Here is a 20,636-nt window from a genome sequence, read left to right on the forward strand (position 1 = left end):
CTCCCTTCCCAAAAATCGAAAAAGCTATCTTTTTATTTATTACATATTTTTTAACTTAATTTGTTTTACATCTTCCTAAACGTAGTAGTTGTAAAATTGGCCCACAAAAAATACTTTGCAGACAATATTGGTGTTGGGGGAGCCGATCAATGTTGAAAAATATTGATTTATAACATTTTTTCAATTTTTTTCATATCTCACTATTTTTCTACTATGTAAGAATGTTTAACCAATGCCAGGAAAGTAAAACAGTTTATTGTCAGCTTTTTTAATTTATTAATCTCTTTACTATAATGATAGAACATTGCACATTTCACTAATACTGTGCATTAATACATACATAACAAAATCTTGTCCACTAGAAAAAAAAGAAGGAAATGAAAAGAATTCAAAATAGTGAATACTCCTTAGCAGAAAAATTATATTTAACTATCGTATGCTGGAAGAGACGTAAATTGTATATTTAAAAAAAAACAGTATAAATGTTATGTAAATAAATATATATATTTATTTATATATATTACCTTTATATAAAGGTAAAGATATATGGTGCTGCACAAAGTGAAAAGAAGAAATTATGGAAGTGGAACAAAAAATCTTAATTGGTACACGAATGTTAGTAGGATCTAGCAAGATAGATTGCCAAGTGAAGACATGAATTGGATTCCTGCAGAGAGAAGAAGGAAAAGAAAACCACACCATATTTGAAAGGTGTAACTAGTATCAGCAATTGAAGCCAGAGAATTAAAAGAGAATGATTGGCAAGACCAAAACAAATGACATTTATGATGAAATATGTTCTATTAACTACATGAAACTTTCAGGAAAAAAACATTATCTTTAACAAAAAGATACTTTTCAGTTTGTCAGTTTATATCTGATGAAGCATATGTTTCAAAATGCATTTTAGAATTGAAACTAAATGGAATATACTCATATAAGTAAAAATCTATAAATTTTTTTGAAGGCTTTAAATCACTCTCCACCAATTTATAAAGGTTACATGGTAAATTATAATGTTTACCGATTTGGCTAGGAATATAATGTCATATTCTTTGTTAAAGAAAAATATTAATGTAATTAGTTAATAAATATCAATTAGTCAAATAAAAATTTATTTATTGATAATATTTAATAATTACATGAATTAAATTATTACAGTTTTTTTAAGATAATTAAAATTATTATATTTAATTAGTAGTAGCAATTAAAATAAGCTAAAAAATAATAAATTACATTTAAAAAATATAAATATAGAGTTTAATAAAATACTTGTGAAAAATAATTATGTCTTAATCACAAAATAAACATGAGAGTGATATCTGTTTAAATTTATGAAAAATATTAAAATAATTAATAAATTTTTATGGTGTATTTAAACAGAATGACTACCAAAATATTAATTAAAAGAATTTATTATAAAATACAAAAAAAATTGTTTAGCGTTCTCATTTGATTAAAAAATCAAAAAATATGAATTAGAATTACAACTTTCTATCTTTTACATCAGAAAAATTATTACAGATGTGATATTATTGAATATATATATATATATATATATGTGTGTGTGTGTGTGTGTGTGTGTGTGTGTGTGTGTGTGTGTGTGCGCATGCATGTGTGTGTGTGCGTGTGCATATATACGCTCATGTCTTCTTTTTATTTTATTTTTCTGTATAATAATACATCATTTAAAACAATCTAATTCAGTTTTGAGGTTTTTTATACAGAATTAATTTTCACATTTATAAAAATCAGTTCAACATGAACGTAATTGTTTTAATAATAAACGATCAGATGAACACCTGCAGCTGGGCGGTTAACTCCATACGCTTTACCATCATACCAAAATTCTGATGTTAAAAATCCTTTTACTTGGGTTTTTCTATTTTCACTGCGATATAAACTGTATGAAGCACTGGCACCTAAAGTATATGCTTCATTATTATATTGATTTTCTGTTTTCAAAAATCTTGCTTTAAAATCCAATTTTTTATCATCTGCTAACCTTTTTCTTCTTACGTTTACTTCCTGTAAAAAAATTACTGATATGTAACACTGTGTAGTAAGAATTTTATTTACTACAAAAAAGAATTATTTTTACAGAATAAAAATGTTTAATAGCTATTACTTAAATTTTTAACTTTTTTCAGAAGCATTCTCTTGTATTGGATTTGTAGTTAATTTAAAATGCAAACCAAATATGAATTGTTCATTCCTTTTCAATTTTTTCCCCCTAATGATTACTATTTATCTATTTATAATCATTAATTCTAGAATTTTTATTAACTACTATAACTAACATCATTAATTTTACATGTTCTTGATCTTTCACAATCTTTATCTGTATGTTTTTAATATAGTAAGTGGAAAGGTAAATTGATATTTTAATTTTTCAAATTTGATCACAAATTTGAAAGCCATTAAAAAAATCACATTATTGAATCTTTAACAGAATAATTTTACACATTAAATAAAACCAAAAAACAATAAATGAATTCTTCTTCACCATGCTGACTGTTCCATTCCATTGAAAATAATTTTTTTATACTTTAGGTTACAGAAAAATATACACATAAATTTATATTTTATTTGATTACCCATTACTCAGAGTTTCATTTTTCCCATAACATGTTCAGAATGTGGGTTATTACATACAAATAAAAACTTATATTAAACAGTTTTGAAATTAAATTATAAATAGAAAGTATTCAAAAACCAATTACAAAAAGACAAATATCGATTACTAAACATACATTTTGATTGTTAAACAGTCACCATCAGGAGATACAGGGAAATTGACAAAAGTTAATAATATGTATAGAAAAAATACTTAAAAACTTTAAGAATATATATATATATATATATATATATATATATGTATGTATAAACAGGAATATTATCAATTGATGTTAACTAATTTTTCACTTTTGACTTTGACTGTCTAAAACAATATTGTATGATTATTTAATTTAAAAAATGAACTTTGTAGTTTATAGTAAAATGTTGTAAATAGTAGTTATTTAAACAATTTACTTCAAAATCCTTTCAGCCTTGATGATGTATGATCATCTTCAATGAATTTGTTATTTGTCACTGAAGATGATCATAGACTCAGAAAATGTTTTGAAGTAAGTTGTTATTAAAACTGTTTTATTATAAAATTTATTTCAATCTGTTATTGCATAAGTTTGTATCTTAAAATTATTGTTAAAAATACCTGCCATAGACAAAAACAATGATGATATTACAATCAACAGTTGTTTTTGTTTATTATTTAACAGACAGAATCAGAAATTCTCTTAGAAGTAATTTTACAAGTAATTTTTTGTTCCCTTTTTTAAATATATATTTTAAGTTTTATTTTTGTATTTATATTTATCCTGTATCCAGTAATGATGATTATTTTAATAATTAAAGCACACGTCTAGTTAAATACTTTTATTTTTCATAAATGGTTTGTAACCACTGTCTATTTTGAATTTATTTGGTATTGAACATCCATTGAATTTAAGCACAAAGCGTGTAGTATAATCTCTTTATACAGTAAGTCATTAGGCAACTGAGGTTAATTCATTACTGTTTACTGTCAGTTAAGTATAAGATCTAATATAAAATATATATAGTAGTTATGATATAATTATATTTTCTATACTGATAGATTAATTTATTTACAAATTGTTTAATTAAGGAAAAAAATGATTTATAAAAGGAAATCAAATTACATATGTGTTTATATTATTAAAATTTAAAAAGAAAAGGTTTTAAGAATTAATATTTAAATGAACCTACATAAAAAAATATAAATATGCTATAAATCCAGTTGATAGTAACGTAGATATTACGAATAGCCCACTAATAATATGCTTTGTCCATCTTGAAACTTGTGAAATCTTTCCCATTGGCTTTCCCCCAGGCTTCGATTCGACCTAACAGGAAAATTTTGGCAATTATTTAATGAAATCGATTAGAAACTTAATTTTATTTAAATATATTTCACTAAATTATATTTTTTTATTAACTATTACGGATCTGAGTTAATAATTGAATAAAATTAATTTGAATGAAGAATATTGTAGATAATGATTATTTGCTTTATTAAAAAAGCAACTTTAACTAGTCAAAAGTATATTCAATTCTTTTAATTGCTTATCAAACTAAATTTAAACTGTATTACTGTTTCCAAATTAACATTAAAATATTTTCATTCTTTTGTACCAAATCATTACCATTACTAGTGATACTGTTCTGCTTTACAATTCCAGTGATTTTTTTTTTTTGTTCATAAAGACATGTGTTTAACATATGGTCAAAATGAACTGTCTGCCCACTTAGTATCTTGTTTTTATGTGAGTGTGTATTTTAAAAATATTCTGAAGAGTTAAGGTGTAATCTTTTTTGGGTTATATAGAATATCAAAGCTTTTTTTTAATATTGTCATATTTGTAATCTGAATCGCATCAAAATAATATGTACAGCTTGGTCGAAAATCTTCAAATCTATTTTTTTTTTCCTATAGCATGTGGATGTGCATAAAATAAATACAGATTATTTTATTTTATTATTTTTTTTTTTTTTTAGTTATAGATTCATGTCACAATCATACTACATTCTTGTGTTGAAATTCATCAGCTAATTGATTCAAATAGAGTAGCACAGTACATAGATTTTCCTCAGGCTCTCTGTAGACAACATTTGATTGGTGTTTTACCATTGTGAGAGATCAACAGTTATTTTTTTATTGTATTATAACCTCCAATCTTGCTGAATACTTTATGGTTTAACTCAATACTTTTACTTGTGGCACAATTCCAGAGATGAGCATGTTCTTGCTTTAGGACTCCTATACCTATTTTTATATGATCTTTAATCTCTGGAAGAAAATAATCTTTGTTTTTTGTATTCTGTGACTGTAGGACTGATCTTGATACATCCATACTTAGCCTGGGATAAAATTTATGACACAGTAAATCATTTGTATGATCTAAGAGGGCTGCCTCTCATATTGATATTGACCCAGTCTGTTTTTCATCTCTGGCTATTCAATAAATGTAATGGCTGATGTGACTAATGAATAAATCAAACTTCCTAACTTCTCCTTAAAAATAAAATCTTATACATAATACAGAAAATGTGTGTTTTGAATTTATTTTGAATATGAATAGTAGATTAGATTTCATTATTTCCTTCAAATTAGTAATTACTTCAAACAAAATATTTTTAGTTTAATTCTACAATATGACATTGCAAAATTATTTTCTTATTTTATTGGAGTTAATAAGAAATGCTTCAAGGGGAAAGCCAATTTTTTCTTCAATCATAAGCATTAAAAGTAATTTAAACCATCTTGTTAATAATCTATTAGAAAATATTAATTTGCTTTAACATTGCTTTGTTTCAAATTAATAAAATTAGATTATTTTGACAAAGCTAGAAAGAAGGTACAATGACTGTATGAAATCAAAATCAGCACTTTAGCTGCTGAATTAGAAAAACTGAATCTAAAATCTAGTGCTAAATTAATCAACTCTATTAGCTACTACCCTAAAAACTAAAAATCAAATAATCAACTTGTAACTATAAAAATAACTGAATAAATAAGAATACCATATATCTAAAGCCATATATATAAAAAAACCACCAATTGACTCTGTACATGTAAGTGTAAACAAATGGACAGATAGTAATAATGGATTAGCAACTAATACACTTTTTTAAAAACTAAATATGAATAGATATTTTGAAACTGTTATTGATATAACTAACAAATAACTATTTGTATCCTTTGTTTTTATTTTAAACTTAACAGTATTATAACTGTATTATAACAGTATTATATATATAATCACCATATTTGTATATATTTATATATATATATATATATAAATATAAAAAAAATTTTATCATCTATGAAGAAACCTCATTCAATTTAACTGAAATAAAGTAGATACAAGAACACAAAAAAAATTTCTAATACATATTTTTATCCAATACGTAAAGTTATAGTTCTATTTGTACACAATTACAAATAGAACACTAGTGAATTTATTTCAAAAGCATAAATTAAAATTAATGGCAATCCTATACCATATTACTGCTAAAAAGAGTTAAGATATGAAAACTGAATATATCATAAAAAAATATATAAAAGATAATTAATATTATACATATTTGGAAAGCATGGTAGCAGTAGACTAGAAGAACAGAAATTAAAGCTGGACTTATTCTAGCTTAATACAATTTTTTTGATAAGGTGGCTCATCCACCTTATCAAAAAAAGTTATGTGGACTTTTTGTGTAATAATGCTGTAAAGCTGAAAGAGATGAATGTTTAAAATATACTGCATTCAGAGACAGACAAATTTGTCTGAAAACAAAATTTGTTGCATTATTCACAAAGTTAGATAGGTAAACAAAATTCAAAATGTTTCTTAGAAAAAAAAAGAAATGAGAGAAAAGCATACAAATTAAAAAAATACAGAGCTGAAAATTTAGTTAGTTGAATCATATTCTGAAAGAAGGTTTAATATATATATTATCAGGTTCAGTAGAAGTTAGAAGAAAAGGTAATGTCTAGGAATAAAACTTATAAATGATCTTAAATATATAATAGAGATTGTGAAAAAAAAAATGAATAGTGAAAATAAATAGTAGAACAAGTCATCATCAGAAATAGAATAAATTAATGATATGAAGTCTGTGTTTGTAAACCCAAAATTAATTACGTTCTGTCTGTTTTAGTAACCATGACTTGTTATTATTATTATTATTATTATTATTATTATTATTATTATTATTATTATTATTATTATTATTATTATGGTTTATCAGGTAATGATGACATTTCTATTAAATTCAAATCATATGAAAATGAATTTTACTTAAGAATGACAAATGTAAATCCTAAACAAACACTGTTTGAGAATCATCATGATAAAAAAGGATTTTTATATTACAGAAGAAAGTTTAGATATGTGATAGGAATAAAGGAATATGAAATTTGTAAATAATTTTTTTAACAATTCCATTATTATTTATTTATGAAACAATACTCAATTCCTGACAGACAAAATTTAGACAATCATAATTATGATACAAGAAATAGCACAAGTAGCTGCGTGGAGGTTTTTATTGAATATTATTGAAAATAATCAACTTATTTTTAAGGTTAAAGTTTATGAAGAAATGCCATATGATATTGATATCTGTAATGATAGAAAAATCTTTATAAAAAAAACCTTTCTAAAAAAAAAAAATCAATGAAGAAGCCATTAAGAACAGAAAAATAATACTTTTTTCATTCTGTAACTTTTAAGTTTTAGTTAAAAATAAATTTAAAAAAATATAACCAATTTAAAAGCCAGCATTTAGAAATATTATTAAATAAATTTTAATTAACCTTATTTTTAGCCAATTTAAAAATAAATTACTATTGACAGTTTACTAACCCTTAACTTGAGGATAACATTAAAAGAATCAAAATTTATTAAAGTACTATTTTTTTGGCAGTTTTTTAACTCAGTTTCACTATTTGTTTGAATTTACTCTATTTTACATATTTTAGTTTACTTTTTGTTAAAATTTGAATAGACCTATAAAAAAATGTTGCCTGAATGAACAAAGTTCTCCAGCAAAAACACAAATGTGAGAAAACCATCTTGTTATAACTTAATAACAAAGAAGAAACAATTTAGAAACAAGTTGTTTCTTTAGAAATCAATTGTTTTTAAGGGCTCAAGGCTCTTTGGAATCTGGAATTATATATTAATTTTTACTACATTCTCATAAAGCCAAGTAATAGAAAGTAGAGAAATTACAAAAAGAGACTGACTGCTAATGAGTAAAACTAATGTTCTTTGAATTTCAAGAAATGTACTATTTGTTTTAAGATGATACCTGGTAATATGTCATTCTGCTATAATAATTCTAAACAATTTTGAAAATAAAAAAATTAAACTTTTCAAATTGTATACTCTTTATTTAAATTTTTTCACTTTATGTATGTGGAAAGAATGTACAAACGTCCACCAAAGGGAAAATAGAAATAAAATATGTAAAGATCAAATTGAGGACTTCATTTTATATTGAAATCAGTTAAAAAGGTTAAAATTACTCCAAAAAATCTTTAATGGACTAAATCCATTAATGAATCTTAGTTTGAATTCATTATTGAATTTAATCTATTAACAGATTTAATGGATTTAATCCATTAAATATTTCATGGAAGTTACTCCATTAATGATTTCTTTCCTCTTCTCAATAAGATAAGTTGTAACTAATACAAATAAGGTAGTGTTTGCTTTATTATTCAATATTGAGTTACCAGGGAATGAAATTAAAAGAAAGCTCACTAAAGAATATAAAGCTTAATTTCCATAAGATTAATTCAATGAACTGAATACAGTACTTCAAACCTTCCAAAACATTGGTGAAAATAAGTTATATCCAGTGGTATCTTTACTCTGTTTACCACAGGAATTGACTGTATAATGATTATCATTTCTTTTTAAATCCAATATCAGAAAGGAAAATAGTATGAATTAATTAATGTACTCCTTTTTGACATGAAATAGTACCTTTTTATGCAGCTACCTCCAGCCATTAGGTATTAATAATCATTGGCCAAAAATAATGATCATTACAAAAAGGAATAAATTTAATGCTTTAAGTGCAGTTTCTAAGTATTAAAATTTCCTTTGAAAATAGATTAAATTATTGATAGAAAACTTTGAATATTTAATATTTAGTAACAATTTATTAATTTTATTAGCATATAACACCAGTTAATCTACCAAAACATTGAAAAATGCCAAATTGAATTATTACATAGTCAAATAGTCACAATTTCCTAAAATCTACCTGTATTTTGAGTTTTGTATTTATTTTTTTTATATTTGAATAAATATCTGTGACAGTGTTATTAGATTATTTTTATTATCAGTTCTGGAAATTCAGTTGCGTTTGAGATAAAGGGAATAAATTATATATTATGGTTTAAAATATTTTATTTTATTCCAACATAAGTGGAACATTTATATTGGAATGTTTTTAGATTTGTTTTAACCCATTGTGATCCCTTACAAATTTTTGAAAACACAAAGGCATAAGATCTTTCTTTATTTGTTTAAAACTTTTACATCTAAGGATTACCATTTTACATGCTAAATGTAAATTTAGTGATATTTATTATATCATTTATAAGTATTCTTCTGTGATAGATGGGTAGAAAGAAGAAAATAGGAAAGGAATAGGAATAGGTTGATAAAGGATCCATATATATAAAGTATGTATTACATCTCATAATTCATTTTAATCAACAAGTAATTATACTAAACCCTAAATAGATTGTACTTATTAACAAACAGAAAATGTTGGTATTGTTATTTTAAATGCTGAAAAAATAAATATTATTATTTTACCTGTAATAAAGTTTATGATTTCTCTGCTAAATATTGCATCACAAAGAACTCGTTGCCAACGTTTTGGTATTCCAGTCGCATGTCGTGCAAGATATTTTTCCATTTTACATTCCTAATTTAAAATTTTCTATTCTTAAAAAATGATTAAATTTCTCAGTAATTCATGTTTAACCATTAAAAACAATAATATAAAAGCATTTGTTTGCACAGCATACTTCATAAAACTGTTCTAAGATTATTTTAAAAAAGTATTTAATAAATATTTTAAATTTTCATATTATTTTTTACATTGTTAAATATTTTTAAGAATTTCATTTAATTAATTCATGATTCAGCTTGAAGACATGTGATAAAATTTTTATCAAAAAACAAATTTGTAAAATTACTTATTAGCTACAAAAAAATCTTCTGGAATTATCGCTTATTTAGAAAATTTTTTTAATTTAAAATTAACTATTATCTAAGTAGACCTATTATATTTTATTATATAACATTCATTCTTTTAATTGATATAATTATTAAAATTAAATTAGTCATTATTATTTACCTGTGTAGGTGCTGGTGTAGGGGTCGCATTAACTACAGTTCCAGTAGCAGAAGAAGCTTCATTATTATTTGGCACTGTGTTATTTTCTGTTTTTGTTGATTCGTTTGCAACTACATTGCTACCGCTGCTAGTAGTTTCACTGTTTACTTGTTCTGTTACTGTATCTGTTACTGTATCTGTTACTGTATCTGTTACTGTATCTGTTACTGTATCTGTTACTGTATCTGTTACTGTTGCTGTAGCTGGTGTATTAGGATCTGGTACAGGTTGAGGTTGAGGTGGAGGAGCTGGAGGAGCCTGACGTTTCTTTCTAACCTGACCAATCACCTGAAATAAACATGATAATGTATATTTGTATTTTTTTTTGTCTTCAGTCATTTGACTGGTTTGATGCAGCTCTCCAAGATTCCCTATCTAGTGCTAGTCGTTTCATTTCAGTATACCCCCTACATCCTACATCCCTAACAATTTGTTTACATATTCCAAATGTTACCTGCCTACACAATTTTTTCCTTCTACCTGTCCCTCCAATATTAAAGCAACTATTCCAGGATGCCTTAATATGTAGCCTATAAGTTTGTCTCTTCTTTTAGCTGTTTATTTTTCCAAATGCTTCTTTCTTCATCTATTTGCCGCAACACCTCTTCATTTGTCACTTTATCCACCCATCTGATTTTTAACATTCTCCTAAAGCACCACATTTCAAAAGCTTCTAATCTTTTCTTCTCCTATTTTTACATTCAGTGGTCCATCTTCGTTATTTCTACTACATTTCATTACTTTCGTTTTGTTCTTGTTTATTTTCATGCTATAATTCTTACATAGGACTTCATCCATGCCATTCATTGTTTCTTCTAAATATTTTTTACTCTCAGCTAGAATTATTATATCATCAGCAAATCGTAACATCTTTCTTTTTTCACCTTGTACTGTTACTCTGAATCTAAATTGTTCTTTAACATCATTAACTGCTAGTTCTATGTAAAGATTAAAAAGTAACGGGAATAGGGACCATCCTTGTCGGACTTCCTTTCTTATTATGGCTTTTTTCTTATGTTCTTCAATTATTACTGTTGCTGTTTGGTTCCTGTAAATGTTAGCAATTGTTACAATTGTTTATATCAGCAATTGTTTATATTTGTATATAAATTTCTAAATAATTTTTAGAGCCATTTTACAAGATTTATCAGACAAAAGTAATTCTCTACACAAAATGTATAAGAAAAACATTTTTTTTTTTTACATCACATATTGAGGTTAAACATGCAGTTTGCAGTTGAAGTACTTTTTTCTAATGAATTAAAGTAAAAAATATTTATCATAATTTATTCTTTTGTCATAAACAAAAAACGCGGCCTTGACATTTTGGTAAAATATGATGGACTAGCTCTGACTAATAACCAAATAAGCAAAGGTTTGACTATTTTGGGTGAGCAAATCACTTTGACTATTTGGAGGGCTGTTATTACAAACATGCAATTTTTACTTTTACTTGACAAAAACAAAATAAAAAAAACTTCTGCATTTATATATTCTTGGATCACCATCAAATGAAACACATTTAAATTCCTATGGGCAAACTCAGATTATTACTTAGCCTACCAGATCATTTACTGTACATAAAATTTCCTTACCATTTCTAAATAGTATGCTGTTACATTCAATACAGTCCTTTGTATGACATCACATCATTTTTATAAAAACAAACATGAGTAGATAAAAATCTAATTTTGTTTAATTTATATTGTAAATAAAATGTTTTTAATTATTATACAGATTGTTCAGAGAGTCGTTGTGCAGTATGTTTTAGAATTATGTGGTGCATTCTGTTCTTTAAGCATTAGCTCTGTGGATTTATCATCCCCTTTCCTTATCCTTCAAACCATGGTTTGATGACAAGCTGGTAATATAATTAAAACCCATCTAAGATGATCGTAGGAATTAGGTACCTGCCACTCTGCCACTCACCATACTACCATCTTTTAGAAACTAGCGGGGCAGCTTTAATGGGGCTTTTATGAAATCCATGATGTATTTCATAAGTAGTTTAATTAAATGTTTGTAGGACTTATCAGAATTGCGGATCTGACTCCTAAAATGTAATCTGATCTACAATTTATTCTTTGTTATACAGAGAGATCCAAAAGTCATGCACATCAAAATTAAAATGTCTGTAAATAGTAGTATAGTTGAAAAAGTTCTATCGGCTACCAAAAGATAGCACCATGGGTATTAGCACCAACAAACCTAGACGTCATTGTGATGTGTATTGATCATACGACAGTTGCAGTAGTACGTTGTTTATTGCTTGATAAACATGTTTTCCCAAGAGCAACGAATTTTCATTGTTGAACATTATTTTGCCATTCATTTTTATGCACATGTAGATGAATTTCATGAGAAATATCCAGATGCGGCAGTGCTTAACAATTCGACCATAACAAGATTAATTGCCTGTTTTAGAGAATGCGAATCAGTTACAGACAAGAAAGAATCAGGAGACCAACCATTCTGACTGATACTAAACTGGCTGAGGTTACGAATGTGATACAGCATTTGCCTTCAAAAAGCTTGAGGAGACTATCAGCCATGCATTTCTTGCACAAGTTTTTTGGCAAGCATACCATCTCTAAAGGATTTTGGCCTCCATGTTCACCCAATTTGACATCCCCAGATTTCTTCCTGTGGGTTTTTCTTACAGGAATGGTTTATAAAAACAGGCCACTTTCACTGGCAGAACCAAAGATGAATATAACAACAAGATTAACATCAGTACACCCATGCTCCACAAAGTGGCCTCAAACATGGTAACAAGTGTTCATATATACATTACTGAACAGGGCAACCATTTTGAGCATATATTGTGAAAATAAATAAATCTTTAAATATTATTACTTAATGATGTATTTTTTTTTTATTATTTTGATGTGCGCGACTTTTGGATCACTGTATATAAAACCAACTGTAAAACTTGCAATAAAAACTAAAAAATATTACTTTTTCAAGTCTTCTTTGAACTTCTACTTTTAGAAGTTGGCACCAAATTATAAATAAACAGCCAACTCCAACTTATTAACCCTTTATCTGGCACAGGGTTAAAAAATGTTAAAATTTATAGAATTCATAGAATTAAAAGTATTATTTTTTAGTTCAGTTGTTCTTAACTTGATTTTACTTTAAGTTTGTTTTATTTAAATTTTTTTAGTTTTATTTTTACTTCAAAATGGGAAGCTTCAAAAATTTCTGCCCATATGAAAAAAAAGACAAGACAATAAACTTGTATCTTGACAAAATCAAGAAGAAATGTAGAAAATTAATACTAAAAGACTGAGCATGAACTATCAGAAATTCAAGCATAAATGTTTTTTCTGTATATAAATAAAAATAAGAAAAGGAATGCAGAGAAATAGCATGAAGATTTCTACCAAAACTACCTCACTTGTCTGGACTTTGGAAATAAGTCTTCTTTTTTATCCTAAGCAGTGGCGGTTCATAGCTAAAATTAGTGGGGGTGCTGCTCCAGAAAACTTTTTTCTGGGTCTTTTCGAGACCATGGCTAAAGTTTTCTGTAAAATAAAAGAACCTAAAAAAAAATGAATCAAATAGAATAGTTAGAAGCAGGATAATAATCTAATTCTATACTTTATTACATTCAAGAATATGGTATACAGTTTAACCGAATAAATAATAAAATGTCAGTACAGATAGTACTTTTTAGTATTATTAGATAATAACTTAATAAAATGTCGCTTAAAAACACTATAGTCCAATGGTGTTTAATTTACATTTCTTTGTACACAGAAACAAATACATAATTAGTCTTTACTATATTAGTAAATTCTCTTTCGCTCTTCTGGCGTGTTTTTAGACAGATTTGGTAATCAAAGAACCCTTGCTTTCTGCCATTTTATGAATCTACTAAAAAAACAACTAAATCGCTTTCATATTCCTTCCACCAACTAAACTAGAAAAGGGAACAAACAAGGAGTGTTCCATACACACGCGGAGTAAAAAAAAAAGTACCTAGGTATTTTGATTGATGAGAAGTTGTTGTTTAGCAACCACATTAGGCAAGTAGTGGCAGATGCTGTCTCTGTGATGCACAAGCTTAGGAGGATTGCTTGGAAGGATCACAGGCTGTCGGGCCATCATTTCTACATGCTGTACCGAGGTGTCTTCGAAATTATGACCTGTTATGCTGCGTCCATTTGGGCACATAGGTTGGAAAGAATTCGAGCACTTATTCAAAATTTAAGAAGTGCCCAGTGCAGAGCCTTAATCATATGCACTGGTGTTTTTAAAACAACCTCCTACAAGGCTACCACCGTATTGGGAAAGGCTCACCCAATCTATTTAGTGGTGAAAGTTCGGGTGGCCATGTAGAAATTGCAAAGAGGTAGAGATGCCGAGGTATTTGGGATGCGGTTTTGAGCCGGGCCAGTACCAGAGCAGAACAGTGATTACAATGCACTGATTCTAAATTTCTAACAGTTGCCCATCTCCTGCCTGCAGAGGAGGCTTTACAGCCTCGCGATGGAGGCATGGCAGCAAGAATGGCATGCCACGACTAAGGGTAGGTTCTTTTATAAATTTATACAGGACTTAAGGGGATGGTACACCTCTAGTTCGTTTTTAAGGGCAACAGGAGACCAAGTGCTCTCCAACCACGCAAATTTGAACCAATATTTGTTTCAGTTCCACCTGGCAGCTGATGACCTGTGCCTCTGCAGGGAGGTCCAGTCGAACGAACACAGCTCTTTGGGGGGCCAGAACTCAGGCCACCCTGAAACTTAGAGGTCAAGGGGAAAATTGGCCACTCGTGGCAAGTTAATGAGCCACATTAGCCACATTGTCAGACCGTGTGGAAGTTCCTTGATGACGTTGCTTTGTTCAACTGGAATCAGTAGTTTAAGGATATAAAACTCCTACTACTTGCTGTAGGAAGCTACCCTCAAGAAATGGCTGGCCATCGGTCAAATGTAGTTCCAAGCGCTATAATATGGTGGACAGGTACTTGCTGGCATTCAGCAACCTAGACGTGGCAGCAGATTGCTGTCCTTGATGGCATAAATTTTAATTTATTGACAAGTCATATATTTTAGTATGTAGACGGGGTGCACCTACCCATTTTAGTTATATGTGACAAGTGAGCAGTGGGACACACAAGCAAGTGGTGTAGGGCACCATGCTTATTCCACTCACGCAGTTAGGTAAGCTGCTCTAGGATCTAATTAGGATATTGGTCATTAAACCGTTTTGAGGCATAGTAACCATTTGTGGTATGGACATTTGATCTTATGCTTTAGGGCGACCAAATGGGGTGGTGGTGGGAGAAGTCATTAACACTATAATAATCAAATACTAAACAATAACAATAAATAAAAAATATTCCATTTAAGTTATATATAAAACATACAGTAGGAATACTCTACAAAATAAAAAGGGACAATTGAAATTACATTTGATGAAGAGTAGTAGTACTGAATATACGTTAAAAAATAAATCTAAAAAAACAGATGAATTGAATTAGAACCTCTCTTTTTTGGAAGTCAGTTAATAAAATCACTTACAGTATAATATAGGTGCTTTTACCTGTGTTGTAGTATTCATTGCTGGTGGGGCCTGTTGACTTGTAGCAGAAACATTTGTTATACTAACAGTCGGTTCCAAGGTACTTGTTACATTTACTGCTGCGTTATCTGGACCAGTATTATTCAAAAGTACAGTTGTATCAGAAATATTTGAAATATTAATATCAGAAACATTTGTAACAGAATTATTTATTGTAATATTTGATGTGACAGTTTCTACTGTTGCATTAGTTCCATTTGTTGTTATTGTAGTAGATATGACTGTGGTATTAGCTGGAATTGTTACATTTTGTGTTTCTGTAGTCTCTGTTACAGTACTATTTAAAGAAACTTCTATATTTACATTAGCAGCTACATTATTTTCAAGAACTGTGGTAGTGCTACTTGCATTATTTTCAATGGTACCTGTGCTTATAGTTGTACCATTATTTCCAGTGTTATTTGTTTCCATTGCCTGGAATGTTTCTGCCTGTGGGAGTGTATAAGCATGTAACATTTTTATTACTACCAAACAGGTGAAAAGTATTAAAGATGTATGTTTATATTTCACCATCATTTTTTAAATATTCTGTAACTCAAAAAAAATCAGATCATTAGAACAAATTCAGTTTATCTGTTTATTATTACCATCCAGTTTTAGTGCAAAAAATATGATACTGTGATATAGTAATTAATTTATAAATTATATGAAATGTATAAGGCTATTCCAAAAATGACTTCTGATTGGCTAGTTAAAAATAGAAAAAAAGTGTTATATATACTTTTATATAAAAATAAAATTTTATATATATAAAAAATATTATATATCAAGATATATAATATTTTTTTATTATGCTAAGTATCTCAAATTAATAAATGCATATATATATATATATATATATATATATATGTTGACCATATGTCACTCCACTAACTGTGCTATGAGACTCTCAGACCCTTCATCAGCTGGGTATTCAGCTAGTTATTAACTCCACTCATGAGATTATCACTGGTTGCAAAACATTGGGTATACAGATATACTTGGTAAGCTACAGAGGGATGGTAAAAATTTCCTGCATTTCATGTAGAACAACATATTTCATGAGTATTGAAATTCATGTATCTCATTGTTAATAAGAGAATGAACGGTACCATGAAGCCACAACTACTCACTACTTTATCAGCATATGAGATCAGACTGCTGCTGGTTAGTGTGTATATGCGATTTGCTAAGTAGCAGATTTATTTTTAGCCAATAAAAATAAATTTTGAAATAACCTTCAAAAATGTTTAAAAAAAAGTTGCTTTTTTCATTTATAGAAAAATATGAAATGCTAATTTCAAATAGCTTATTTTTATGTATGATCAGATAGAATTTCTAAGATGACAAACTATGCTTTAATTAGCATTAAATGGAATTGCAGTTAACACCTATTAAGTGTTAACTGCAATTCCATCTTTCTTAAGATAACTTGGAATTAAAATAAATTCATTCATTACTCTTGAAACAAATATTTTTTTTTTAAATTTGCTGTTTTGGGTTAATTAAAAAATAGTTTTAGACGATGAAAAACTTCAATCTGTATATTTTCATGAATATTTAAAAAAATCATTTTTTAACAAAAGCTTGAAATTAAAGCTTAGTAACTAAAATTAAAAATTATATTAAAAACCAGTACCAAAGTCCTTGAAATACACCGTACTTAATTTACCATAAATTTTGATTTCTGATAAAATTAGTTGTTGACATATTAACATCAAACAAAATAATCAAAGTATCCCCTAATATTCAACAGATTTTTATTTGAAGGAGCATTCATGAGATTACGGACTTAGCACTTGATGGTTTTGGTTTATACTAAAGCTAACTGCACATAAAAGTCCTGTCTTTAGGCTTTAAAAATCAGTATGTATCATTTGGTCAAAGTGTAAATAACATATGTTTTTAGGGCATTGAATATGTTAAGTTTTGTGTGGGAAGCATTACTTTTTTGTTTCCATTTGAAGAAATCAGCAGCTGAAAGTCGTCATTTACTGTACAAAGCTTATAGCTATTATGCACCATTGATTTCAACTTTTGAGTACTTGGTTAGACAATTCAAAGTTGGAAATTTTGAATTAGAAGACAAGGAGCCACCTGAAAAAGTTTGAAAGCGAAAAACTGGAGGCATTGCTGGACAAAGATCGATGTCAAACATAAAGAATTAGCAGAAACATTAAATGTGACAGAAATGACCATCTCTATAAACATTTGAAGTCGATGTTAATGGTTCAAAAGCAAGGAAATTGGGTGCAATACGAGTTGAAGTCAAAGGATATCAAAAGGTGTTTTCTCAAGTGAGAACTACTGCTTCAATGGCAAAGAAGGGAGGGTTTTCTTCATCGTACCATCACTGGCGATGAGAAGCGGATATATTACAATAACCTCAAGTGCAATAAATCATGTTGCAAGCCTGGCCTACCATAATATCAATAGCAAAGCCGAATATCCATTGTTTGAATTTATTGCCTATATTTGGTGGGATCACAAGGGTGTCTTGTGATCCACATCAAATCCACAGGTGTCCAGGGCACCGGTCCCCCTGGCAAATTGAGATTAGCAAGCACAGCGAGCTCTGTGGCCATGGGGTAGGCCCCAGGATGCCCTGAGGAGCCCCTGAGTTAGCTTTGTGATTTGCCTGGGCTGACCTGAGTCCCAGGTTCTGGCTAGATGGGCGAGCTAGTTTGTATATATTTATATATATATATATATATATATATATATAGAGAGAGAGAGAGAGAGCATACTAACATTATTTTGAGTGCTTTTGAGTATTAGTAATTTTTTTTATTAAAAATCTTTATTGCAATTCAATTTTGGGAGAAGACCAAAATTTACCATTTAAAAAAAATGCTAAAATCAAGTAAAGTTACTCAATACTGTAAGAGGCATCACATCTAATAAAAAATATAGGAGTTTGAGATTTTTTCTAATGAATTAAAACTAGTTACAAGATTACTCAAAAAGTTAACAACTATTTACCAGTATATTTTTATATATAAACAACAAAAACCTATTTTTAATACTACACACAAAATATAGAATTTTATATTTTGCCCTTTTACAAACTTAAAAGGATAATATTTTTATAAAATGTAATATTTTATCTGAGTAAAAAATATATTTCTTACCTAAAATGGTGCCGTTGTAAAGAATTTCTGTTATGTTGCAGATATCAGAGTTGTTGATCATTTAACATATATTATCAGTTAAATTGTATAATATTGCAACAAATTATAGTTAGATGTTTTTAATGATAATATAAAAACTCATTTTCATGTCTTTATGTAATACATTAGTCATTAGCATTATTAAATCATCAAAAAAAATTAATTAAAAAATTAATTTTATCTGTTTATTATTTTATGACCAGTCTACCCATCTGTAATGTAATGGATGTTAAAATCCACATGAAATATATTGAATTGTTTTTTGGTTTTTTTTATCAGATTTGATTATATTTTCAAAATAAAATATTTCCCTTTAAGAAGCTGATATCCTACATCTAACACTGTCTAATTTGCAAGTCATTCTACCAACAATGTAATATTAGTAGGTTTTATATCTTATATACATTTTTCACATAATATCTTTTAAATAAAATCATAATAAAAAGTATAATAAATAACTACAAAAAAATAATACATGAACACTTAACAAAGAATAAATATTAAATCCCTTTTGTATTTCACATATACATAAAGATAAACTTACATCAAGCAAGCATAAAACATACAAATAAATTAAAAGCAGAATTTATAAAATACTTAAGTAATATGGATCTACATGAATTTAAAACAAAAACATCAGTTATGTAATTTTGCATAACAAAATAATCATTTCTGATGATACTCTGGAGGCATTAAAGAAAAATTAGCGATCATATAGAAAAAGTCCAAATATGCCCATTTTAAAACAGATTTATTTATTTATTTATTTACAATTTAAAACTTACATGGTCATCCGTCAGACCTAAGTCTGTCGACAGATATACTAAAGAATATTATTACATTATTAAGTGGTTAATGTAATAACCAATTTTATGTAACAACTAAGATATTATTAGTTTTATAATACTTATAATAGTAGTATAATTATAAAAATTAATTTTACAAAATTAGACTAAATATTTAAAAACTAATGAACAAATTATTTCTTTAATAATTGTAATGTATTAGATTTAGTAACTAAAATTATATTCAAGAAACAAAACTATACTTAATTTACAACAACGAATTACACAATTAATATCTTGTTGCAACAATTACATAAAGAAAATAAATAACTAAGCTTTAACCATTCAACAATACATTATTTATTGATTTACAATAATTGTCAACATTAAAATAATAACTATAATCATGTTATAATTGTCTGGACTGCCAGTATAAATCCAACATGAATCCTGTTAGTACCTATTACGTTATAATTAATGCCCACTCAATGAGAAGTTTTTTTAAATCATTTTTTTTTATTTTTACATTATTGAGGTGATTCGGTAAAGAATTAAGTAATGCAGGAACAACGTACTTCTTTAATCGTTTACCGTAAGTATTATTATATCTATCTGTGATAAAGCTCATTGCTCTCAAATTGTATCCACTTTCTATATTTACCCTGTATTCACTGTTGTAAAAGTTCTTAAAAATAATTAAGAATTTAAATAGACCTCTAACTGACAGAAACCTTGTAAGATTATTTAAATTAGTGTCATAATTGTTATCAGAATCATAAAGAGCAATATCTTTGAGGACCCTATTTTGTATTAAATTTATTTTATTTATGAGATAGTCTGCGGCTGATCCCCATGTTGTCAAGCCGTATCGAATAACAGATTCAAACAAGGATGAATAGAGTAAGCGTTTACAGTGAATTGGTAATAGGGGTGAGATGTGGTGGAATTTCATAGCAACCACTCTTAAATTTTTACATATATGTTTTATATGGTGATCCCATCTAAAAAAAGAGTCAAAATGTACACCCAAATATTTGTATTTGTCAGCATTCTGGAGATGTTCACAATTACAATTTATGTGGTAATTTTTTATACAGTCACATGTATG

General features: G+C 27.6%; 2 protein-coding genes across 2 annotated transcripts in view; one reads left to right on the forward strand and one right to left on the reverse strand.

Annotated features, from left to right (window-relative positions):
* The window catches only part of LOC142327790 (nose resistant to fluoxetine protein 6-like), a 275,777-nt gene that overhangs the window by 229,915 nt on the left and 25,226 nt on the right, over window positions 1–20,636 (forward strand). The gene's annotated exons all lie outside the window — the stretch shown is intronic.
* Window positions 1,398–18,770, reverse strand: LOC142328024 (uncharacterized). Its single transcript, XM_075371467.1, has 4 exons — window positions 18,705–18,770; window positions 15,556–16,122; window positions 9,964–10,290; window positions 1,398–2,028 (listed from the first exon to the last, which is right to left on the reverse strand). The coding sequence occupies exons 2-4, from the start codon at window positions 16,108–16,110 to the stop codon at window positions 1,777–1,779; spliced, it is 1,134 nt and encodes a 377-aa protein (XP_075227582.1). The 5' UTR covers window positions 16,111–16,122; window positions 18,705–18,770; the 3' UTR covers window positions 1,398–1,776.

This window comes from Lycorma delicatula, chromosome 7, assembly GCF_047948215.1.
Source record: "Lycorma delicatula isolate Av1 chromosome 7, ASM4794821v1, whole genome shotgun sequence".
Classification (NCBI taxonomy): domain Eukaryota; kingdom Metazoa; phylum Arthropoda; class Insecta; order Hemiptera; family Fulgoridae; genus Lycorma; species Lycorma delicatula.